Raw genomic sequence first — 26,375 nt, forward strand, 5'->3', positions numbered from 1 at the left:
AAATTTATAAGTTATTTTTAATTTTTAACTAAAAAAACCTCATCCAAACGGACCCTATCTCTGTCTCCACTTTCGAAACTTTCATCCCCTGCTGCCCTCACAGCTATGTCCATCACCTCCAACTGCAAGCTCATCCCTCTTCATCTCTCTCTCCTCCCAAACCCTAGCCCTAAACTTCCATTTCCTAACCCCAACCCACCCCCTCTCTCTGCTCCAAAACTACTCTCGATCCGATGCGCCAAGAGGTCCCAACGAACCGGAAAGTATAGATACCCCTCTGAGAAGAAGAAGCTCAAGTCCAGACAGCAAACCCAAATCGATGTCCCCCAAAAATTTGAAGGGTTTTGGAGGCTATCGAAGCTCGGAGTCTCAGTCCACAGAGACCCTGGAAAAGATTTTCTTGATGTTTCGGACGCTTTACTTGAAGAAATTGCCAAAGTTCTCGAATTCCCGGTAATTTTGTTGTTTTCTAGTTTCGTTTGGCTTCTCAGAAAGCTTAGGAAATGGAAAAAGAAAAAGAAAACTGGGTTTTGATATTAAACTTTATCTTGGATTGTTTTCCTAATCTAGCACTGATAATTGCAATTTTGGTTGCTTATATTTTCCTACTTTTACTTTGCAGCCAAAAAGAGTCTTTCATTTTGTTTTTGTTTTGAGGTTTGTGCAGATTCCCGTTTGGCTTCCCAGAAAGCTTAGGAAATTGAAAAGAAATTTGGGTTTTGAGATTAGTCTTTCTATTTGAATTTTTTTCCCCCCTAAGCTAGCACTAATTCCATGAAATTCGAATTTTCGGTTGCTTCTCTTTGTTTTGAGGTTTGATGTTTAAAAGCTTTCTCAATTTTGTTCTACAAATCAGTCCTGGATTGGTTTTGGTTTTTATATATTGGAGTATTATTATATAATGTTAATTGAATTTTACTTTATTCTTCTTAATTGTGCCAGGTTGCTTCTATGTTGCCGCCAGAAGCATTCTCAGTCGTTCGGAAATCTTTTGATGCCAGGATGGTTAGTTCAATGTGAAGACATATTGCTGTTCATTTGTTTTGTTCTAAGTATATTTGCTTGTGTAGTGGATTTTTATTGGTTCAGTTAACTTTAAGAACACAAGTTTCTACGGTCACACACACATTAGTTTAGCCGCAGAAGAAAATGCCAATTACTTGACACTTAATGAAAATATTTTACATTGTAGGAAGTATCTCATCCTTAGTTATATAAATGTTAAAATGTAACCATGCCTTAATCCTAGTTCCTCGGGTTAGGCTTTATGGAGCAAATTATGATCAATTGCAAACATCCCCCTTCATTGTACTCAATATTGAGTTTTTAAAAATTAGCCATTGATTGAGTTTATATGTGGATGTCCCTAGTCATTTCATTTTTTCCTTAAAATTATACTTGTTGGTTTTACAGCTTGCCATAGAGTTGCCAGTATGGTTCAAATATCTGGCGTGAATGGAAAATCATTATAAATTTCCTCTTTCATTCTATTCATTTTGAAATTTCAGTTTGGTTTATAATGCATATACGACAATTCTGAAAAAAACTGGACTCCTCGTTATTTATGTACTCACAATTTTCTCTCCTGATATTTCCTAGTCGCTGAAGGAGCCCAAATTTGTATATACTGTAGACATGGATGTCATTAAACTCTTGGATCTAGAACCTCGCACTTGGGACTTCATTTCTCGACTGGAACCCAAAGTTGGGTTGATAGAGCATATGCTTGATGAAAAAGTTTCTGGTGATATAATTAACGTAATACATGATTATAGAAGGATCTATAATGGTGTAGTTTCAAATGAAGGTGGACATATTCAATTGGGTGAATCATTCAAGTACCCTGCAACTAAAAAACCAAAAGTAGCAGTTGTTGGCAGTGGACCATCAGGGTTGTTTGCTTCTCTTGTGCTTGCAGAACTTGGTGCTGATGTTACCTTAATAGAAAGAGGTCAAGCAGTTGAACAAAGGGGTCGTGATATTGGCGCTTTGGTAGTTCGACGAATTTTACAACTTGAAAGCAATTTTTGCTTTGGAGAGGTCATATCTTGATTCTCCTTTAAAGCTTTAAATTTCATATTAAACCACAGTATTGTTCATGACTTTAGGAATCTGTTGTTATGCTATCATCTCTCATTAAATTATATATTAATCATAGCAATACACATAACATATATGTTACTTTTGACTACATATTGTACTCTATGTGATGAAAAATTTTAATTAGAAAATTACATCATTATGTTAACAACTAACTTGGAAATCACTAGAGTGCATTTGAAAGGCCAAAAGAATGCAAGATTGCTAGTTAAACAACAAAGAATGGGCTATGGCTTCAGGAAGACATGGGAGCTTTCATTCAATTATATTTATAAACATCTAAAAAAAATTTGACAATTCCAACTTTTTTTGTGCAAAATTATAATATAACCAGGTCAACATTTTGTTTAGATTATTTATATAAAAAAGTTTTGTTTAGATGAAATTTTAAATAATAATTTGTTTGTCAAACCAGGCCAATTAAAAATTTCTATCTAAGATTCTTGAATATGGGATGGAGGCAGTTGGCACTAAGAGCTTACTTTGCCATAATCGATATTTAAAAATTAGATATCGTAAACCTGCAAGGGTAGGTTACTCAGGTGTTGCTTGTAAAATTTGTAATTTCTAGCTGCTTGATCTAGTTTATTTTGCCACATAATATCTTAGTGTTTGTCTCACAATAAAGTATTTGTATGTTTTATGGCTCCAGCTGTCACATTTGGACCATGTTTCAATGTTTTGGCTGAGATTGTAATGGCACGAGTCATGTAGATCCCTTTGGGAAGAAACTATTTTGAGCTGCCATTTTATATGATCCTTCTAGAATAGGGTTATCTTTTCTAGATGTGCATTAGCTGAGATAACCCGAGGGACAAAACATGGTGAATCTTTTATTATGTAGACTAGATTTTAGTGTTTTCTTCATTTTTTTTAAAAATGCTTGGGTAAATTATATTAACACCCCCTGAGGTTTAGGTTTAATACAAGTTCCTCCCTCACGTTTTGGAAATTACACTGGCCTCCTCTGTCAGTGTTTGTCCATTAATGGAGACAATAAAACACATAAAATTACATTTGTACCCTCACCTAAAAACATGAATTTACCTCATTGCTCTCAGCTCACCTATTTCCTCTTTGGCCCTCATATACGTAAAATAGAGGTCCTTGTCTCCGATCAACCCCCACCACCACACCCACCGGCGCCCATGATCATCACCATAAGCAATGACAGCAACATCAAAAAAATCACTGGTCACTACCAATGGCCACCATTAACAATGTCGCCGAAACCCTAAAATCAAAGACATCAATAGACCATTGAAAATATTGTGTTTGTGGTGGAAATTTGTAATAAATGGCTTAATTGTTTATTTAGCTAGCAACTAGATTGCTTACTGGGTTAGCAACCATATATATAGCACCGACATATGTATGTATACAAACATGGAAGCAACACAAATATATGTATATATATATCACGCTAGTCTATACGAAGCTCTGCTCTGGCTTTAATTGGGCCCCCTGCTAGTGGACGGTAAGATTGATCCCCCAAGGATTAGTCAAGGTGTATGCAAGTTGGCCCGGACATCCTGAGTTATCAAAAATATATATATATATATATATATCACACGTTCCTTATTTCTAAAACCTAATATATACTCAATCTATTTAAATGGGCTTGATGGTGGATTTACAGAAAAATATCCCAATTGCAACAACCAACAATACCAACACCCCTACCATCATGACATTGCTATAGCCAACAACTACCATTACCATTGCTTGCCAATCCACCGACCAACACCAGCAGCCCAAAATAGAGCCCTCACTTAGAATCAAATCAGCCACAAATGGAGCAACACAAACACAAACAGAGCAAAATGAAGGGTTGGGTCTGTGGAAGTAAGGAGAATGAATGGTTGGGTCTATGGTAGTTGCTTTGCTTGGTTGGTAAGAAGTGGAAGCGGAAAGGTTGAGAGAAGAAATTCGGGTTTGTGGTGTTGGCTGTGCGTCATGGCTGGGTGGTACATTGATGATCCATCGGAGAATGATAAGAGGGATGGGGTCATGGCGTAAGGTCTGCGCTGGTTGTTGGAGAATGGAAAACAGGGTTGTGATGCGTGGGAAGCGAAGATGGAAGGGTGGGGCAGGAGGTGGCATGGTTCGGCGGGCTGTGGTCATAGACAAATAGAGATCTGGGCGATGGAAATTTGGCACTGGATGGGTTTTTTTTATTGAATTGGGGTTGTCTATTGGATTATAATGATAACCAAATTGGCATAGTTACTCACTGTTTCTGTCTTTAGTATTTGATTTCTCTGTTTTCTTTTTCCGTTTATTGGAATGATTATTATATCTATGAAAATCTGATTTTTTTGGTTGTTTGCGTACATATATTATATGCTTGATGGTGGTAAAGTTATGCATGTTACCTGCTTGATTTATTGCTTCAAAGAACTAATTTTTCATGTAGACAAAAAAAATTGTGATATTTTTGGTAGTTGTGTGATAAATTGTAGGAAGGAGGAGATGGAGTAATAGAGGAGGATATAGGAGGAAGTGGTGGTTACCTTGAGGGGTGGTTGCTATGTGTTCAAAAGAGAGAAGAAATATAGTGAGGGTAAAATTGGTATATAATAAACTTGAACTACTGACATTAGCAAAATTTGTTAGTTGACCTAAAAGTCAACTAATGGAGGGGGCAATTTGTAATGCAACTTTAAATTTTAGGGTAAGCAGTGGAGTTGATGTAGCAGAGGCATGGGGAGGTGAGGTTTTCATGCGGCAGTAGAGTTGATGCAGCAGTGGAGCTGAGGTTTTCTTCCCGGTGGTGGAACTGGTGTTTTCTCGGCCGGAGTGGGTATTGGGAGTTGGGAGGCGTGGGGTGGTGTAGTAGCTGAGACGTTGGGTGTTGTAGCAGTTGATGCAGCAGAGGCGTGAGGCATGGGGAGTTGTAGCTAAGCCGTGGGTCTTGGCAGACTAGACGTGGGTTGCTGATTGGACGTTGGTTGGAGGGCTTCGGGCTGCTGGGTGTTTTAGTTTAGTTCTCGTTATTTAGTTTGTTTTAGCAGTTGTATTGTGGGTCTTGTTTTGTTTCTTTAGTTTGTTTTGGGTGTTTTTGTGGGTTTTTTGTGGGGATTCTTGTATTTAAATTTCTTAGTTAAGTTCTTCTTAACTTTTAATTAAAAAAATCGAGAGGCTTAGGGGTTGGTTGTTTGGATGCGAGTAGCAGTAGTAGGGGTATTTTTATACTTTCGAATCTCTCTCGATGCATCTCATCTTCCTGTACTTTTAATTTCATGCTGTTTAATGAAATTTTTCTTTGCTGATCAAAAAAAAAAAAAAAATTTTAGGGAGGCGGACGTAATTTCCGAACGGTCAAGGGTATTAATGTAGTCAGAGCAAATCTCAGGGGATGTTAGTGTAATTTACCCAAAATGTTTTTGGCTTAATGGATGCTTTCATACATTGCTATCACCATATGAACGATAGAGATATTGCTTGTACTTGCATGATGCGCTTAAAAATTTGATATTGTGGACATGTTTATAGAAGAATCTAAGCACATCAATGCTAAAATGATCTAGAATTACAGCTTGTTTGATATGCATGCATAACATTACTGATTGATCACATTAATTTAGTTATTTTTGATGTGTAAATTTTTCCACATGCTTTGCTAGAGATTATCTGTTAAATTGTCATGAGTGAAGTATTGAGGAGTGAGGACTTACGTGGCAGGGTGGTGCAGGTACTTGGAGCGATGGAAAGCTAGTAACTAGAATTGGAAGGAACAGCAGTAGTGTTCTGGCGGTGAGGATCATTTCCTTAACCTAGTAGCTTAGCTTCTTTGTGTGTATTGTATGATCTGTTTTTTGAGGCATTCTGCGTATAGAGTCTCTGTCATTATAAAGCTATTTTCCGTTGAATGAGTTACACTTACACTTCATCCCCAGGTTATGAAAACGTTAGTTCATTTTGGAGCTCCAAAGAATATCTTGGTTGATGGAAAGCCTCATTTGGGAACTGACCGATTGGTTCCACTATTACGCAACTTTCGGCAGCATCTACAAGGATTGGGGGTGAGTCGCCTATTTGACTTCTCCAAGACAAAAGAAATGCATTGTTTTAAGCATCTTAAATAAATTTATTCTAGTACTTGGTTGCTGTTTTACGAATTTGGTTTCTTGTATTGATGTGCCTAGGTTAATATCAGGTTTGGGACAAGGGTAGATGATTTGCTTGTAGAGAATGGAAGTGTTGTGGGGGTGAAAATTTCTGATTCAAGCAACAACTTAAAGTTTGATAGCCAGAAGTTGGGATGTGATGCAGTTGTTCTTGCAGTTGGACATTCTGCCCGTGATATATATCAAATGCTTCTGTCTCATGATATGAACCTGTGTCTGAAAGATTTTTCTGTGAGTTTCTATTAGTGTCAGTCAGCCAAGATATTTCTGTCATGCACTTCTTTTGAAAATTGTATAATTTTCCTACCATATTGAGATCTTTATGTCTCTGTGTGCATGCACATTCGATTGCACACAGGTGCGTCCATGGGTGCCACCTGTACATCTATCTATTGGCATGTGCATGGGGATCTCACATGTGCACAGAGTTGGTGGGGTGGGGGTGCTTACACCGAGTACACAAATTAATAGTCACCATTATACATATAGTAAAACCAAATTTAGTCCTTATTTAACTTTTTCCTTTTTCTATCGTGATCTTATGATACGATTGATAGGACCTCCTTGATAACCGGTAAAAGTGTGGTGGCATCAACGTCAAGTACAAGTATGCTTGGATGTTGGATCATATCCCAAACAGCAGAACCACTGCCTCCATTAATGTTTAGGGACTCAACATGAGACTGACCTGCTAACCCAGTTCATTTTTTGAAGAACTTTTTTTAACTTTTCTCTTTTTCTTTCTCGTATATATATAACCAAATCAAGCCTTGAGTCCTATCAATATATATATATATATATTTGGAGCAAACAAAAAAGTTAAGAAATCTGAATCCAGAAGTATTTTGATCACAATTTTAAGCTTTCTTTGTTTGTGGCCACCTTATCTAGTATGTGGGATTGATAGTGTTGCTGTAAATTTGGTGGTTATGCTTTTATATTGGAAGCATTTTTCTTTTAGTAATGACTTGCATGGCTGAACAGGTTGGGTTGCGGATTGAGCATCCTCAAGAACTAATAAACAGCATACAGGTTGGTTATGCAGTCTGTTCTTCTGGAGGAATTTTTTACTCATCCTGCTTGCTTGTTAATCTTTCTGTGCTTTTTTTGTCAAATTTGGAGTCGCTGCTTGACCAATTATATTATGCTTTGCAACTTCACTTCTTAACCGCAGTTACTAGCTGGGTAATGACTTTTTTAGTATTGTTTTTGCTTTATTAGGATATAATTGTTGCTAAAAAAACTGATGCAGTTGGTCAATGGTTAGAGAACAAAAAAAATTGTTAGTGAGAAAGTAGAGTGGGTCCTTAAGGTTTTTTTATTTTTATTGTTAACCTTTTAAGCCGAAAACAGATAATCTTTTTTTATTTTAACTAATCAGCTAAAAAGTTACTAAAAGAGCCCAAACCAAATGGTGTTTTGTTGTCCGATTTAGATAGCTAATAAAATTTAAACTCTAGCTTTGCTATATTCAACTTCACTTTGCTTCGTTTGGCAGCTCTTATCTGTAAGTCCATTTTGCTAAAAAAAAAGCTTTAGATTGTTTGGCATGCTCATTCCTCCCCAAAAGCTAACTTTAGCCACTTAAAAATGCCATTTGAAAAGCTGAAAATTTTAGAATATGCCAAATAAACTAGCTTGTTTAAGCAATAACTTGTTTGTATGCTTATTTTAAGCCAAATAAGTCAACTTAAAGCTTACATTGTTATTTAATCCAAAACTTGTGTTTGTTGGTTTGTTATTTATGGGTTTGCTATATAATTGTGGATATGTGTTGATCTTTTATAATTATGTCTAATTGATGTAATTGATTTTCTATCAATTGATAAAAAGAATAATAATAAAGACCTTTAGCATTGTAGAAAGGACTATGGTATCAAATAATCAATTCCAATAATTACTTTGGCAAATCTAGGAGGAGGCCCTGTTTGGCATGGGCTAAAAGGGCTACTTTCTGGCTAAATAAGCCAAAAAGAGAAAGTATGTTTGTCTTGAGCTAAAAAAGCAACTAAACAGGCAAGCCAACTTTCCAACTAACATGGAAGTGACATTTTTAGCAATTACCAAAGGCATGAGGTTTTTTAGATTCTAAAAAACCAAAAAAAAAAAAAAAAAAAGAGAGTAAAAAAAGCCATTGCCAAACTCTACAAGCTTGTTTGGTATAGTTATTAGAATAGATTATAACTTAGGTTTCCTTCAAGAGTTAATTAAAAAAATTAGTTTATCGATTATAAATAAACCTATAAAAAGAAATTAATACTAAAAATGCTAATTCATTTGGTACATTTTTAGTTTATTTGACTTTTCTAATGACTTTTTAGAGTGGTTAAAGTGAGCTTTTTGGCCAAAAAAAGATTTGTCAAATGAGTTAAAAGACTTTTTTAGCAAAATAGGTTTTTTTAGCCTATTAGTTTGCTTTTAAGGTGGAGCCAAATGAAGAGCTTCGTTTGGCTATGGCTAAAAAGTCAATTTATTAGCTAAAAAAGTCCATTTTGCTAAATTTTTTTTTTAGCTCATTTGGCAAATTCATTTCTGTCCATAAATATCACTTTAGTCACTCTAAAAAGCCATTAGAAAAGCCAAAAAGCTATGAATGTGCCAAACAAACTAGCTTTTTTAGTAATGGTTTTTTTATGCTTATTTTTAGCCAATAAGCTATGTTACCAGAAAACACTAATACATCAACGAATTACGTATTGGTACGCATGTTTCAAAATATGGTACACTTTCGTTTCAAAACAGTAAATTTAGTAATCTGAAGCGATTCCAAAGGTTTTTTCCAATATATTTTCTTAAATGTCACTTTAGGAGACACAAAATCAAATATATGAATTAAAATCTAAAGTGAGTAAATTGTTGACAAAACAAAAAATAAAAAATGGGTCATAATTTTCATAGAAATGATTTGCTACATGAAAAAATATATATATATGAATATATATATTTATTGGATACCTAATAAAAAGATAATTATTCTAGAAGTACCTTAAATTCTTAAGTGTAATATATATAAGTCTAATTCTATCGTACCGTATTTTAGAGTATGTGGCGTACCTCGTTTCATTCCCGTTCCCGTTCTATGTACCAGAATGATCCACGTTCTAGGTAACATAGAGCTAACTTACTAGTTAACTCTCAAAGGAGCCTAAACTATGTTTGGTTTTCACTTTTTTGGCTAATTTTTTTAAAAAAATTCTATTTACTTTTTACTAAAAAGTTTGAACAATGAAAAAAATCGAACGACTAATTCAACCCTTCTACTAATAGCAAGGTAACTTTTTAGTATTTACTGAATGTTTGGCTAAAAAAATAAAACTACCAATAAGATCATTCCCAAACTAGCTCTTAAAGTTTGTTTGGCACTTAGTTTTTAACTACTGATTCAACTTTATGTTTCGTTTTCACTTTCTAGCCATTTTTTGGTTATTTATTTTTTTTTTTTTAAAAAAAGGTCTATTTACTTTTACCAAAAAGTTTGAACAATGAAAAAAAAAGCTAATAACTAATTCAACTCTTCTACTAACAAAAGGGTAACTTTTTAGTATTTACTAAATTTTTGGCTAAAAAATAAAAATAAAAACTACCAAAAACATCATTCCCAAACTAGCTCTTAAAGTTTGTTCGGCATTCAGTTTTTAAGTTAGCTTATTGGCTTAAAATAAGCTCACATCAAAAACATCATTCCCAAACTAGCTCTTAAAGATTGTTAGTTGTATAAATTAGTTTGTTTGGCATTAGCTAGTCTAATGGCATTTTTAAGTAGCTAAAATTAACTTTTTGTTAGGAAATGAACAGGCCAAACAACCTAAAGCTTTTTTTAGCAAAATGAACTTATAAGCCTAGCCAAATGAGGCTTTATTTGGGAGTTAGTTAGAAAGCTAGTTTATTGGCTAAAAATAAACCTACAAAAAATTAATGCTAAAAAATCTAGTTTGTTTGGTGGATTTTCTTGTTTTTTTTTTTCCTAATGATTTTTCAAGTGGTTTGAAGTGGATTTTTAGGCAAGAAATGTTTATTTTTTTTTTTAGAAAAATGAATTTTTTTAGTCAATAATTTGACTTTTAAGCGAGAAGGTTGTGGCTAAAAAGCCCGTTTATTGGCTAAAAAAACTCATTTTGCTAAAAAGGCCTTACCTAGTTTGGCAACAACATTCTTCACCAAAAATCCTACTTTAGCCACCCCAAAAAACCATTAGAATAAGTCAACAAGTTGGAAATGTGCCAAACGAACTAGTTTTTGTAGCATTAGTTTTTTTTGTAGACAACATTTTTAGTTAACTCCTAAAAGAAGCCAACAAATAAAAAAGCAAAAAAACAACTCAATTTTTTCACTCACAAAAGAGTAACTTTTTAAGTAACTTCCCATACACATTAGCTTTTTTGGTTTCTGAAAAAGCCAAAAAGGTAACTTGTTTAGTAACTTCCCATGGGGTTGGCCTGGTGGCAAGGTCTTGGGTCTTGGGTCTTGGGTCTTGGGAGTGTGCTCCCTCCATGGTTCAGGATCGAAACCTCTTAGGTGCTAACAATTTCTTAGGGCCATTGGACTAAGAGAAAACCCTTAAATTAACTGTGATGCACTTGCAGGAAACTCCTTGCTAAGGGTCTGTGCATCCCTGGGGATTAGTCAGGCTTTGACCAATCTCAAAAACAAAAAAAGAAAAGCTAGAAAGGCACTAAAAAAGTCAATTCAAAAAACCTCTGGCTTCCTTTGGGTGTGGCTATTGGCTAAAAGGCCATTTTGCTAAAAAAATGTTCATTTGGCAAACCCATTTTTTCATCAAGAAGTCCATTTTAATTATTTTAAAAAGCTGTTACACAAGTCAAAAAAGTTAAGAATGTGTCAAATAAATTATCTTTTATTAGTTAAAATAAGCCTACGAAAAAAGGCAAAGTTAAAAAAGTTAGTTTGTTTGGCATATTCTTAGCCTTTTTGACTTTTGGTTAAAGTGGGTTAATGATAAAGGAGTTGCCAAATGAGCTAAGGTTGTTTTTGACAAAATGGGTTTTTCTAACCAATAAATTGACTTTTAAGCCACAACCAAGTGAAGTCTAAACTAACAAATAAGTTAGATTTATCCAACGAAGGGATTACGGTCAAGCTATTGAACTACAAATAAACAGTAGTTGAACAATGCGAACCGACATAATAATGTAGCTTCTGTCAATGATTTAAGCTAGTACTCCCTCCGTCCCAAAATAATGGTCCCTTTTGGGGAATCCAACTTTTTTTGGTAGTACAATTATTGCATTTGAAAAAAGTTGATTTTCCAAAATTATCCTTTTGATAGTACATTTTTTGGGAATATCAATGCATAATTGTACTTTTTATGTTGTTTATTAATTTAAAAGAAGGGTAAAATAGGAAATTTATATTATTTTTGTACTTGATTTTTGAAGAGGGACTAATATTTTGGGACAATGAAAAATGGAATAAGGGACTAGTATTTTGGGACGGAGGGAGTATGAATTTACATGAACCTCCCGTATTTGTAGTAGAATGTAGTTCAACATTTCCAGTTAGGAAGTTGAAACTTGTGATACACTTGGAATGTCAAAAGATGTAAGTGAACAGCTTCTTTCATACATAGAATTGTTTCAAATGTAACTGCAGAAACAATAGATGTACCTTTGATTTTACCACAAGAGGGTTCTAGAAAAATGAAATTATTATGTCCTTCTGCTTCCTTATTGCAGACAATTAGTACTCATAGGATTTTTTCCCATTCCTTTTTTTTCTTTGTGTTTCCCCCTTTTAGTCCGTTGCAAAGTAGCTCAATTCTATAATTTTCTTAATTTGGTACGAGTATCACATAGTCCTGTGATGATTGGCCAAGCTTCAAGTGAGATTTGTTTAATGTATCGTTTGATAGTAAACAAATCTATACACACAAATGTGCAGTATTCTGGATTGGCCACTGAAGTCCACAGTGGGCGTGGGAAAGTACCAGTTGCTGATTACAAAGTCGTTAAGTATATTAATGGAGATGATTTGGATACAACCTTTAATCCAGGGACTGTGAGGCGTGGTTGTTATTCCTTCTGCATGTGTCCTGGTGGGCAGGTAAGGTTCTTGTGATATTCCTGCTAAGAAAAGCGTGATTTGCAGTATGTGATTTACTTGTTTTGACTGGTACCTTTTTCTTTCCATACTCTATTTTGTAATGGTTGCTTACTTTATGCACCCAAAATTTATGGTTTGATTAGTATACGATAAATGGATCATATAATGGGAAATTTATGCAATCTGATCTAGGAACTTATTTAGCATTGTCAATAAATTATCCGGATAGAGAAATAGAATATGAAACACACAAGCATGTTTAGGCAATACAGTTCAGAATTACTTTCATAGTTGAAATGCCATGCAATCTTACTTCATCTAGATTGATCACGCCATGAATTGTTTAGTGTGCGGAGAGGCTGGAAACTGTCATTCCTGAGATCATGTGGATGGGATTGCTTAACAATACACTTGCAGGTTGTTCTTACTAGTACAAATCCATCAGAACTATGTATCAATGGCATGTCATTCTCTCGACGTGCATCGAAGTGGGCAAATGCAGCTCTCGTTGTTACTGTCTCATCTAAGGATTTTGATGCTCTAAATTTCCATGGACCTCTTGCTGGAGTTGAGTTTCAGGTACTTTTATTGTTTGGCATTCATGTTTTTGTTGTTGGCGCATTGTGGATCTTGATAAATAATGGACACTAACCACTCAACTACGAGTAAGGGCATTTATGATATTTCCACACTTGTGACCGATTGCCCTAATTTCGATGTATTTATAGTTGAGGGGTGGCGGCTATCTCTCGTAATCTCTAGTAACCTTTTATATTATAGTGAAAAGTGCAACAACCATGGACGTACCCTAGTTTGGGGTTTTGTAAACCTTGTGTTCTTCATGTGTGCATATGATTTATATTTCTTGTGCATTTGTTTGTTTCTGTGTTTTATGTTTTACTGATTCTAGTTAGGTGTTATGGATTCCCACCAGTAATTCTTGTTCTTTTGTTTTTCTTTGTTTCCTTGCCAATAGTATAATCAACAACTGTTGGATGGACCATATAGCCACAAATTTTATTTTCTTCCTTGCCAGACATGTAGCCACAATTTTCCTGTTGGAGGGATTCATCTCTGGCAGCAAATCAAATCCTCTTGACCATTTTCTTTCTGCTAGCAGACTTTGTTCAATCAATCCACTTGTTTCTGTGATTTTCTTTTTTTTACATGGTGTGATATTACTATTTCATAGACCTCATATCAAATTCTTTTGTCATACTTTTTTCAAAGCTTAGCTATAATATTCATTGCAATTATTCAGAGGGAATTTGAGCGAAGAGCAGCTACACTGGGAGGGGGCAATTTTGTGGTGCCTGTGCAAACAGTTACTGATTTTCTGGAAAATAAGTTGTCTGGTAAACCATTTCTTTTTTAATTTCTAATTTCTTTGCTTCCAAGTCTTTATCTAAATTGAACTGCCATATTGCTCAGGAGCATCTGTTCCGCCATCAAGTTATCGATTGGGAGTGAAGGTAGCCAGCCTCCATGAGTTGTTCCCCAATAATATAACGGAGGCTTTGCAAAATTCACTCTCAATGTTTGACAAAGAGGTTTCTTTCTATTTTTATTTCCTTTTCTCCTTTTCTTTGGAGTCTTCATTTTTACAATTTTTAACATTTGTCCTCTTGAACGTTGAAATTTTCAGTTACCAGGATTCATCTCCAATAGTGCTCTTCTTCATGGAGTAGAGGTAATCTCATCTTTCAGTTTTGCAGGCTTCAGTAACTAGATCTTTGTTTTGATTTTGTTTTCGCCTTTTCAATAGTTCATTTGGCAAAAACTAAAAAGCCAGCTTATTTTTGTTTTTTCTGAACTTTTCTAAACTAAGTCGAAATTATTTACTATGTAGGTGGTTTCTCTCAACTAGATGATTCTAAAAATTGAAAAATTTGAGTCAAAATTTTTTAGGGTAAGTTACACTAACACCCCTTGAGATTTCTGTTTAATACAGATCGCCTTCTACGTTTGAAAAATTACACTTACTCCTTTGTCAGATTAAAATGACATATTTGTTCCTTAATCTTTATACATATAAAATAATAAAATAATATACATATTTTGTGCATGTCATTTCAAGGAAAATAATAATCATCTTCTTTGGTTTAACTCACACAAAAAAAAATAAGTTTTTTATTTTATATATATATATATATATATATATTTTATTTTTACAGATTTTTTAAATATTTTAAGCAATTTTTTTATTTTTTAGATACACCTAATTTAGATATACTTAAGAAGTATAATGTTTTGTATTTTTTTTTTTAAAATTCACCAAATACAAAAAATAAAAATAAAAAAAACAATACATTATCTTATTTTGTTGTATTCAATGAATTTTTAAATTTTTTTTGTACAAATTTTATACTTTTAGATATATCTAGATTAAATTGATCTAATTTAGGTATAATGGTGGAAATAAAAATGAGAAATTATATTCATTTATAAAAATTTATACAATAAAAATATTGTAAAAAAGTTGTGATAGTGATATTGTTGTAAATATAAATTATGTTTGTGGGTGTTTTGTTTTAAAGTGTTCTATATAATGATGGAAAGTTGTTGAATGTAATCATGATGATAGGAAGAAGAAATGATTAAAAAAAAAAAAGGCCAAATGGTAATTTAAAAAATTTTAGGGCATGACATCAGCAATTCAGGGGATAATTTGTAATGAGATTACTAACCTCCAGGAGGGGAATGTGATTTTTCAAATGTGAGGGGAGGGGAAATGATGTATTATTGATTGATATTTGATAGATAGATTACAAGATGATGATTCCTATATATAGAAGAGGGTGAGTGTGTAGTAGGTAAGGAGTAGGTGAAGTGGAGGTGGTAGTGGTGTAGTGGGTTAGGTTTAGTGGAGTAGGTGAGGTGGTAGTGGTGTAGTGGGTTAGGTTTAGTGGAGTAGGTGAGGTGGTAGTGGTGTAGTGGGTTAGGTTTAGTGGAGTAGGTTTAAGTGGGTGAAGTAGGTGGAGAGTAGGTGGATTTTAACAGCCCCCCGCAAACTCAAGGGGGATAGGAACTAACCAACTTGAGTTTAGAGAGTGTAACAAAACAAGAAAATACATAAAAATAAAAGAGGATAGGTGACACTGTATGGTCGTGTCAGACCATTGGTGAAGACACTGGATGGTGGTGTCATAACGTTGTAGAGGACACTGTATGGGGGTGTCATAACGTTGTAGAGGACACTGTATGGTGGTGTCATAACGGTGTAGAGGACACTGGATGGCGGTGTCAGACCGATGTAGAAGACAGTTTATGGGGTCATGTCGGACCGTTGTAGCAGACACTGTGTGGTCGTGTCAGACCGATGTAGAAGACAGTTTATGGGGTCATGTCGGACCGATGTAGAAGACAGTTTACGGGGTCATGTCGGACCGTTGTAACAGACACTGTTGTGACAGTTGTTGTGACAGTTTACGGAGTCTTGCTGGACCCTTGTAGAAACTAACCGGAATCAATGTCGGGACAGTTTACAGAGTCTTGTCGGACCCCTAAAAAGTCGCACCCTCAAAAGGTGTGCCCAATCTTTCAAAAGGCGTGCCATCAAAAGGCGTGCCCAATTCATCAAAAGGCGTGCCATTAAAAGGCGTGCCATCAAAAGGCGTGTCCACTTTGTCAAAAGATGTGCCATGAAAAGGCGTGCCAGTTTGTCGGGCGGCAAGAGGCGCGCGATACGCGTGGCTGCCTCGGCTATTTAACCAAGACGAAGGCTGAGGCTGAGGCATACCATTCTGAAACCTCTGAAACCAACCCTTCGCTGAAAAAAACTCTGCCTCTGCGAAGAGAGAAACTGTGGAACACTTTGTTGCCATTCTGTCACCAACCCTTCCGAAGATTACTAGTCTGAAATTGCTATTTCGCTGAAACACTTAGCAACCCAAAAACATGGCCTCTTCTTCCCGTCCAGCTACCCAGAACCTGCTCACGCTCTTTCCAGAACTGAACGAGCCCACAAGAGAAATAACTGGTGCGGTGGCCAGTGAACCTCAACCAAACACCTCTGGTTTTGCTCCATTGAACTTTCCGATGCGGTCGGTGGAGCAAAAAATGGCGGTGCAAACTGATATTGAGGCTAATCAGTATACTCTGAAGTCATGCGTGGAAACCATGACGGCGGTCACAAATTTGTCGAACCGGCTGCAGAGTAGGACAAATGAGGTGCAGCATTTAAATTCCCAGCTGGCTCTGCTCCAACGCATGTATAAGGATGCGCGAGCAGAGATCAGTGTGCTAAAGGCAGAAAATAAGGAACTGAAGCGGAAGGCCACCGTGATGTTCCGATTTGGAGGGCCGCCATATGCTGCAGTGGAGGAGCAGGGAGTAGTGATCATGCCCAGTGGAGTGGGAAATATGGAGACAACACCGGCAAGGGCTGCCCAGGACGGAGGCAAGAAGAAGAGACCTGCAGTAGAGTAGAGGAGAAAAAATTCCGCCTGTGGATGAGGTTGTTGTTGTTGTTTTTTTTTTTTTTTTTTTTTTTTTTTTTGTGTAAAATGGTGATCGGAGTTGATCCTGATATGAATAAAATGAGTCTATTGTGCAAGTTCGTCGTCTGCCTGTTTGTTTTTTTTTTTTTTTTTTTTTTTTTTTTTTTTTTTGTTTAATAATAATAATAATAATAATAAGAGAGGACAAGCTCACATGGGTGGAACCAGCAGAGGGGTTTGATGTTATGAGTGATTATTTTAATATATATATATATATATAATAAAATAAAAGAAAAGATGGGTATAAAGAAAGTGGGGGATATGGGCGGTGGATGTGTGATAATGGTTTTGGATGGAGAATGGAAAAGAGGATAGAATAATAAGGAGAAAAGGGAATGGGAAGATTAAAATAAAAAGAAAGGAAAGAGAGTGATACTGTGAGAGAGAGAGAATTCATCCGATGCATAGTTCTCCCCACACGCCCCACACAAGGTCTCTCCATGCTCATCTTCATCTTCCTCATCCAAACCCTCCTCTTCATCTTTCGTCTGTGGCTTTGAAAACTTTGTTTGAGATTCGGATCCCCGCACTTTAGAGTTTGACTTGGATTTGTTGCTACTATGATTTGAGACTGAAGATTTCTCCTTCTGTTGTTTCTTTGCAGCACCAGTAACAACTTCAAATATTGTAGGAAGATCATTTATCATATTGAAAAGTCGCTTCCTGTCAGCTTTATCAAATCCGAATCTAGCACCAAAATAGAAGGCGACAGAAAGTAACCATGCATCACTGTGGACAGCAACAAGGGATAACCAATCCTTTTCCTGCATCCCATCTCGGGCAAAGTTAATACCCAATGCAGGCTCTGGGAGTTCTGGAGGCACTTCTTCAGCAGGTAAATTGACCTCCCATTGCTCACTTGGAAATCCATACAAGCACAGGTTTTCCTTCTCAGGATCACACTGCTGATAAAACTCTTCAACATCTGTGGTGAGAGCTTTGATCATGCCGGCTCGTCGACCTTTGAAATCCCTAAAAACCTCTTCGACAGTGCGAGGATTGTACTGAGCTCCTCCGTCCATTAGAAGCAGAGAGAAAGTGATAAAGAATAGGGTTTCTGGTGTTTGGTTTGGTGATGTTGTTGAAAAACTCCCGCGGGCAGCGAAGGCAAGGTTGCCGGCCGGCTGCCCGCCGGAAAGAAAGGAGTATATGCCTAAATCTTATCGCTCTGATACCATGTAAAAAAATGATGTATTATTGATTGATATTTGATAGATAGATTACAAGATGATGATTCCTATATATAGAAGAGGGTGAGTGTGTAGTAGGTAAGGAGTAGGTGAAGTGGAGGTGGTAGTGGTGTAGTGGGTTAGGTTTAGTGGAGTAGGTGAGGTGGTAGTGGTGTAGTGGGTTAGGTTTAGTGGAGTAGGTGAGGTGGTAGTGGTGTAGTGGGTTAGGTTTAGTGGAGTAGGTTTAAGTGGGTGAAGTAGGTGGAGAGTAGGTGGATTTTAACAGTATTAAACAGAAACCTCAGAGCGTGGCAGTATAATTTACCCAAATTTTTAATTATTTATGTTTGTTTTGACTAGATGATTCTAAAAATTGAAAATTTTGAGTTAATTTGAGAAAGCAAGCCAAATTTTATCAATATAGCTTACAAAAAATGGGCTCTTTTTTTTCTTTATTTCAAAATTTTAAATTCTTAGGATCATCTAGTCGGAGGAATCTAGGGCTCTACAATACTACAAAACATGTTTTTTGAATTGCGCTTTTAATTTTGCTCCAATCCATATTGGTTGGGTTAGTAATAGTAAAACACTGTCAATAAATTATGGTTTTAATTTTGTAGGTCCAATTTCAAAAAGAAAAAAGAAAAAAGAATTATTTTTGGTTTATTAGAGTGAGATGAAATGGGATGGAATTGAATGGTCATTCTTAGGGTCCTTGTTGGAATGATCATTTCTCTTACAATGGTGAATGATTTTTCATTATTTTCCTTACTTAACCAAACACGAGTATGAACATTTTGATAGAAGGATCATTCTATTTCACTCCATTCCAATGAATCAAACACTACCTAAGAGTAGTTTCAATATAATCTCTCCCTAGCAGTTACAGTCTAATTTTTGGTCGCTGCAGACAAGAACTAGTTCTCCTGTCCAGATTCCCCGCAACACCGACACTTACGAGAGCACGTCATTAAAAGGACTCTACCCAGTTGGAGAAGGAGCAGGCTATGCAGGTGGGATTGTGAGTGCGGCCGTTGATGGCATGTATGCTGGTTTCGCTGTGGCAAAAAATCTAGATCTTTACCGGGGCAGCATAGACTCACTTTTGGGCAAGGCTCAAAATCCCAGTTTTACGAATTACTAGAAAAGCTGTTTCGATCACTTCATGTCAACTGTTTTCTCACTTGAAGCTGAAAGGGGATGATGAACCAACCTCAGACACACTTCTTGGTTTAGCTCTTGAAGACACTGATGCAGAAACCAAATCAAGCGACTCTGATGATTCTGTTCCCGACTTGTACCACTATAATGATACCCATTTGCTAGATTTGAAGTTCTGGATTAGTCTGTTGAGAATCAAAGAAGCATGTACTTGACTTTTGACTTTTGACTTTTGACTTTTTGAATTATTTTCTTTTGTAATTTTTCTTTGCTGAGTAAATTTTTGCATTCAATTCATGCAAAGTGTTATCATCAACAACCTGTAAATGAAAATTGTTACTTTGCATATGTTATGTCCTCAATAAGAAGACAAAAAAATCTTTTTATCTTTTTATATCAAAATGTATGCCTCTTCATTCCTACATTGTTATCTCCGTACTTCATTGCTATCAATCAGTTCTTCTCTTAATTTAATTCTGGTGGCAAAATGAACTAAATTATTTATTTTGTCAATTTAAATCTGAATTTGTTTTTAATTTTAAACATCAGCTTATTTTTTGTGGTAAAATTGATAGAAAAAAAATATTTTAATCATTAAATTCAATGTAAATGTACATAAAATGTTTAAAATACTATTTTTGGTTGAGTTTAACAATAATTAAAATATTATTTTCTCTATTGGTTTCACATAGGGGTGGACATCGGCCCGCCTAACTCTATTTTTTAGGACTTACGAAGGCTGGGCCAAAATTTCAACTCGAACTATTAATGGGTTAGGTTTGGGATTATTACTTTTAACCCAGCTTGGTCCGGCCCGTTATTAAATTAATTAATTATTTATTTATTTGTAATACATTAAAAATGTATATATATTTTTTTTATTGAGATCTAGACTCTATATTTGTTGATTTTATTGAAATTCACGTTTGTGGTGATGTGTGGTTGAATTTATTTAAGAAATTTTTTAATTTATACACAAAATCTTTCAATTTATAATGATGTTAATCTATTTATTTAAGAAATATAATGTGATTGAATTTAATTATAGAATGTTTTAATTTTTTTTAACATATAACCCGATGGATGGGTTAGAGATTTATAATTATTTTTTAAACAGGGTTTGGGCAGATATAGAGGCCCGATGTTAGGTTCGGGCTGGACTTAGGCAGACACAAGTACCTAGTGCTGGCTCGGTTTGAACCCAACTCGGCCTGGTCCAAGGTTTGTCCACTCCTAATTTCAAGTAACGAAATTGACAGATATTTTAAATTGAAAATATGCTTGATCTCCTTAAAGAAAACGAGATATCCGTGCCTTAGCCTGATCTATTTGTATCTCATTTTTTTTACATTATTTATTAATAGAATATAATTTTTCTGGTATTTTCACCAACACATGTTATATAGACAAAAATTATCATCCTGATGTATAGACACAAATCACCATCTTCTCTATGTGTGTGAGAGAGAGAGAGAACAATAATATTCACCACTAAAAATATATATTCATTTATAACATAGTCCAGCAACATGTCCAAAATATATGAAACTGATTGTTCCCATACTTATAAAAAATTGAGGCCTTTTATCTCACAGCTTCGAATATGAAAATTTCAAAACATACCAGGTTAGTCCATAACAACCAGTGTTGTGACAATTTTCATGTGAAATTATGCACCATATCGTGCCTTCCTAGGGGTCATTTGCTAAAGTTATATTACATAATCATTGAGGACCATCATACAGCTAATTAAAAAGGACCATCATATAGCTAATTTCATACTCAAATAATAGACCCTTCCAACAGCATGCAAACCCACTCCATCTTGTCATCCTCCTCTACACTGAAGAACAAATAAACCAGCTCCTCATCTTTGACTATCATTGATGCTACCTTCAACCTTTGGCTTGTACTCATTGGTAGTTTCAAGAGTTCTGTATTGACCAACCTCATTTGCTGGGATAGGTCATGAAAATACCCTATCCTATGAGCTATCTCTGCCAAATTGAGGCAGAGTTTTATAATTTTTTTTACTCCTGTGTTCTTTGAGGCTGAAAACAAATCCAAACTTGTACATATAATCATTAACAAAAATATGTGATTCATAATAGAGATTTATTTTTTTATTTTTAATATTAAAATTTTTGATATGGCTTGAAGAAAAAGAGTAAGTGATCATGTTCTGTAAATGTCCGTATTCAGATCATCCAAGCATTTGGCAACTTTGAAAGCTAAACAAGACTCTTGGGTATATTGTTTTAGTCACATGGATGATATGATAAGATCTATTAGGCAATAATTTTTTAGAAGTTCTGTTAGGGTGAAATTTACATAACAAAACAAAGAAGACCCAAAAAAGAATTGATGAAAAAAATCCTTCAAAAATCCCAAAAATTAACCATACATAAAAACCATTGAAACATCAACCAGTAAAAAAAAAAAAAACCCTAACCATCACATGTATATCAACGGAGAAGAGAATATAAGATAATTTTTTTACAAAATCAGGTATTACCATAGTTGATTGTTGATTTGATGTTCTCGTTGGCCAAGATTTCCCACCGTTTCCTTGCCAACACAGATGTGTCTTTTCCGCTATTTCCTTGCTGCCAAACACACACATGTGCGCGCGCGCACACACACACACACAAACACACATATATATAGGCAACAATTGAGGGCAAAAGTGTATTCCAATCTCTAAGCTAGGGGATTGATATTTCAATCTCAGCTCATCTGAGGGAAAGGTAATCCGGCTGGGGTGTGGAAGTAATACTCCAGGTGGAGTAGCAATCCCACTCAATATGGAAGCAAACAAACAAGTTATTTGGGCCCCACTTCACTACTACTCTAATCCTACACTCTAATCAGCAAAACAAACATGGCCTGTGAGTAATCAGAGCCACATGTGTAGAACACAAATATTCTTTGTTGGCTGATGATGATCTGTTCCAAACAGCTGTTTGGGACCCCAAAATCATTGCCCATCTGCAACTATTGAACACTATAAAAGCAGCAGCAGCAGCAACAACAACAACAACAACAACAACAACAAAAAGAAAAAGAAAAAAAAAAAGAGAAAGTAAATAGCTAACTACAACACTTTAAATGCAAAAGAGAAAGGTTAACAAAAGAGATGACAATTGAAGCAATCTACTAACATCATGTTTGATTTTAAAAGATAACCGAAGTTGTGGGTCGCTCTAAATCCACCCTAAAAATTAAGTTGGATATTCTATTATTTTAAACACCTTAATTGAAAATTTAAATTATTATTTACTTTTCTAAACACCTCAAATAATTATTATGTCTCTAAAAATTTTGAAACTCTAAAAATATAAGAGAAACTTAACTTTCTACAATCTATTAGTCTAATAGTTACAATAGAGGTACAAACTCATCTTTCATGGCAGAGTTAACTCGTTGTCCCCAACATCCTCATCGCCAACCCGCCATCTCCAACCCCTATCATTTTAGAGTATTTTGACATTCCATCAATTTGAAACTTTTTGATTTTGATTCTTTGAAAAAAGTGAATTTTACAGTTTCTTCAGATACTCAGTGCCGAATAAATTAAATATGTCAGTATACTCAGTTACGAATAACATAAAATTGGTTTCAACTTTTTCATCTAGATACCCAGTGCTGAATAAATTAAATATGTCCATATACTTAGTTCTAAACAACAAAAAATTGGTTCTAGCTATTCCATCTGGATACTCACTACTAGAAAAAATACTTTTTACGACCGCCACAAGTCGTCGCAAATAATGAAAATGCAGTCGCAAAAGACTTTTGCGACAGCCCATGCGACCCCAAATGGGAGACGCAAATGTGGAGGTGACAAATACTTTTTGTGGCAGCAAAGCAACGGTCGCAAGTCATTTGTGACCGCCATAACTACTTTTTGCGACAGCTATTTTGCAGTCACAAAAAAAAAAAAAAAAACACTTTTAGTGACCATTTTTTTTACTGTCACAAATAATTATTTATTATAAAAGTCATATATACAATTGCTACAACAAAGAAATCAATTGCAAGCATCTAACAATTTTCTTTAATGAAAAATAACAAAATTAACAAATTAATTAAATTTATAATAAAAATATTAACCTATATTCACACACACACACACATACATACATACATATATATATATATATATATATATGTATAAGTGTGCAAACAGAATATAAACTTTCATATATGCAAAACAAATATCCATCAATCATCCTTAAAACACATCGTACTAAAAGATTCAAGTCTTCAAAAAAAAAAAAAAGAGCAATATAATCTTGGTTTGGCTCCCAATATCACCCGCTCGATCATATCAACTACTTCTTCAACAAAACCTGCAAAAACATATGGAAAATGCTATAGACCCCAAATGAATTACCAAATATTCTACCAAAACTCTCACATGGGTGTGGGACCCACACACATGTGATTTATGTGGGTCTCAGGTTTGGTAGAATATTTGGTAATTCATTTGGGGTCCCTAGCATAACTCAAAACATATATCAAAATTGACTTGAAAATTTAATGCACTTTAATGTGTTAGTTTAACTTGAAATAATCAAATAAAACTATTTCAAAAGAAATTGTCAAAAGAACAAAAGAGGTCATTCTCTAAATTCTTTTGCTTGGAGTAAATTACAAAAAATATAGATGCCAATTCGTAATTTGCACAAATACATAGCCAAGAAAATGGTCACCCAATCCAATTAGATTAATGAATAAACTAAAAAAATTGAAAAATGAACATAATTAACGTAATCTCTATCCTAGTATAGGTTAATACTAGAAGGAAGCAACAAGAAATTTGACTTCACTATTTAGAAGTTCATTATCACTAACTATCTAGTGACATCGAGTTACTGACTTCACTATGTAATTGAACTTTTAACAAAGCAAGGCTCGAGTAACATAAATCCGTTATTATCAATCATCTATCCAAAGCACCAAACAACTAACGTAGAATTTAATATTTTATTATCTATACACGATTATGAACATAAATTGAACTTTGGCAGGAAAGTTCACATTGCAGAAGAAATGATGGCAACACTAGTTTGGCTTGTTGAGTGTGCAAAAGATGCTAGGGTTTCAGCTTGAATTTCAATTGAATGTTTACCGCAAAACTTAGAACTTGAACTCAAAGACTGCAAACCCAAGGATGCACAGAGAGATCATAAATGATCCAAAATCATAGATAGAATATAAGAAAACTAGATAAGTATTTATAGGTAGATTAAGAGACTGAGAGATAGAGAGAAGCAAACTAAGAGGGATTGAAGCAACCAAATATAAATATTCAAAATCACATTTTCCATTTTTCCCCTTCAATTTCTGAGCAAGCAAACAAATTAATAGAGAGATCGAAGCAACAAATATAAAAAAAAAAAAAGAAAAGAAAAGAGAGCCAACACATCTAGAAATTAGTCCAACATATCATCACAACCTTCCACTCAATCACACATAATACGTACCAAATCACTACAAAATCTATACACAGGTATTTGAAATACAAATATATAAGAGAAGAATTGAATTAAATCAAAGCGATTCAATCAAATAGCAAGAGTTCAAACTCATTCAAATTGATTTCACACATAGGGCTAGAGTATAATACCATGAGATTACAGCTAAACACACACAGATTTCCACAGAGAGAGAGAGAGAGAGAGAGAGAGAGAGAGAGAGAGACAAGGCGAGTGGATGGTAATCGGTGTGAGTCATATCAAAATTGACGCAGAGGATCGCAATACCAAGTATATGAAGAACTCTACCTGCAATCCACAATATATATACATATATAAATATACAAATATGTATGTATATATAGAGAGAGAAATGAAAGAGAGAGAGAGAGAGGTTTATACCACTAGAGTTATGACCATGGCGAGCAAAGAGAGCGAGAGAGACAGAGAGTGAGAGAGAGCTAAAGAGACATCTTTGTTTGTCAATGTCGTGAAGATGAAAGTGAAAGGAGCTTAAGGCATATGTATAACAAAAGGGCAAACTAAATTGGGGTCAGTGAAGGAAAGAAAAAGTACATGTAAATAGGCTTTTTGCCGTTGCTCATTTTTGCCTTAAGTTTGTCGTTGCAAAATTTTTCATTTTTGCGATAGCTAAATAGTGGGTCGTAAAAAAATTAGATGCAAAAAGTCACTTTTTTAATAGTGTTAGTGTGAACAAATTAAATATGTCCAGATACTTAATTCTGAAATTTTGAATTGTTTTGAATACTTGGTGCCGAACAAATAAAACATGTGTGGATACTCAGGTTCGAACAGCAGAAAATTGGAACATATGTAATATCGCATATAATACCGGATAGTTTTTTGGTTCAAAATTGAAATATAAAGAAGTTAAAAAATCAAATATTCGAAAACACAGAGCCAAATATAGACAATTGTTCATATATTAAATACTGAATAATGACTATTATTTCTGAAATACACTGCCGAATATATGAATTTTGTTTAGAAACAAGTTTTCGAATAAATGTAATTTGTTTAGTACTGAATTTTTGAACAAATTTTGTAAACCCAACAATCGAAAATGATGAACATGAATAGAAAACTAAACTTTTCTTAAAAAAAAAAAAAACTGCTTAGAAACATCTTTTTCATTGTCCATTGTTAATTTCAATATGAAATAGAATGAAAAATGATGAATTCAAGCAAAATAGGGTTGAGTATGAAGATGAGAAACGAAGAGAATTATAAGAGAATAGAATGAAGAAAGGAATATTGAGTTTGATTATGAATGAGGTATGTAAAACACTTTGATTTGTATTTTTTCAATATTAAGTACTTTTTGGTCATTTTAAATGGGGTCATAATAGCAATACAAAAGTTTCATTAAGTTGAGATGTTCAACTTAATTTTGAGGGTGCAAATAGAGCCTCCCGAAGTTGTGTTATTATTCATTTGGATAAATTATAAATACACCCCTTAAGGTTTTCTTAAAATACGAATCGCCCCCTGTAGCTTTATAAATTTCGTTACACCCCTTAAAATTTCTAATTTCATAATAAAAGGGTCCATTTTATTAATAAATCATAAAGTCAATTAACAGTTTTTTATGATGGGCATACCAAATAATTTGAGTCCAATTCTTGTGGTTGGAAGGATGAAATCTCTTTAGGGGATTTCTAGATTACTAACATCTAACCTTGTAATCCTTTTTTATTGACTTGAATATCATGTTTCATTACTTGCTTGTTATAATTGTGATTGTGTATTGAATTG

The 26,375-nt window shown here is 34.7% G+C and overlaps 1 protein-coding gene and 1 pseudogene across 5 annotated transcripts; one reads left to right on the forward strand and one right to left on the reverse strand.

Moving 5' to 3' along the window:
- Positions 1-36: 36 nt before the first annotated feature.
- On the forward strand, positions 37-19,521 carry PDE327 (FAD/NAD(P)-binding oxidoreductase family protein). Of its 4 annotated transcripts, none has more exons than XM_028221349.2 (14): positions 37-453; positions 943-1,005; positions 1,600-2,040; positions 5,785-5,856; positions 6,000-6,125; positions 6,249-6,461; positions 7,215-7,262; positions 12,129-12,290; positions 12,708-12,869; positions 13,552-13,645; positions 13,722-13,840; positions 13,936-13,980; positions 14,140-14,199; positions 18,869-19,521. In XM_028221349.2, exons 1-13 carry the CDS (start codon positions 106-108, stop codon positions 14,155-14,157), a joined length of 1,911 nt encoding a protein of 636 aa, XP_028077150.2. In that variant the 5' UTR covers positions 37-105; the 3' UTR covers positions 14,158-14,199; positions 18,869-19,521. The 4 variants fall into 4 exon arrangements, with proteins under 4 accessions (XP_028077150.2, XP_028077148.2, XP_028077147.2 ...); XM_028221347.2 differs by lacking the exon at positions 14,140-14,199 and having other exon boundaries at positions 1,600-1,807; positions 1,919-2,040; XM_028221346.2 differs by lacking the exon at positions 14,140-14,199.
- Positions 15,885-18,233, reverse strand: LOC145824605 (PHD finger protein ALFIN-LIKE 4 pseudogene; annotated as a pseudogene). The gene has a single exon (XR_014366404.1). The product of XR_014366404.1 is annotated as a PHD finger protein ALFIN-LIKE 4 pseudogene (transcript).
- Positions 19,522-26,375: the final 6,854 nt, after the last annotated feature.

This window comes from Camellia sinensis, chromosome 4, assembly GCF_055761805.1.
Source record: "Camellia sinensis isolate YWXY chromosome 4, ASM5576180v1, whole genome shotgun sequence".
NCBI classification, from domain to species: domain Eukaryota; kingdom Viridiplantae; phylum Streptophyta; class Magnoliopsida; order Ericales; family Theaceae; genus Camellia; species Camellia sinensis.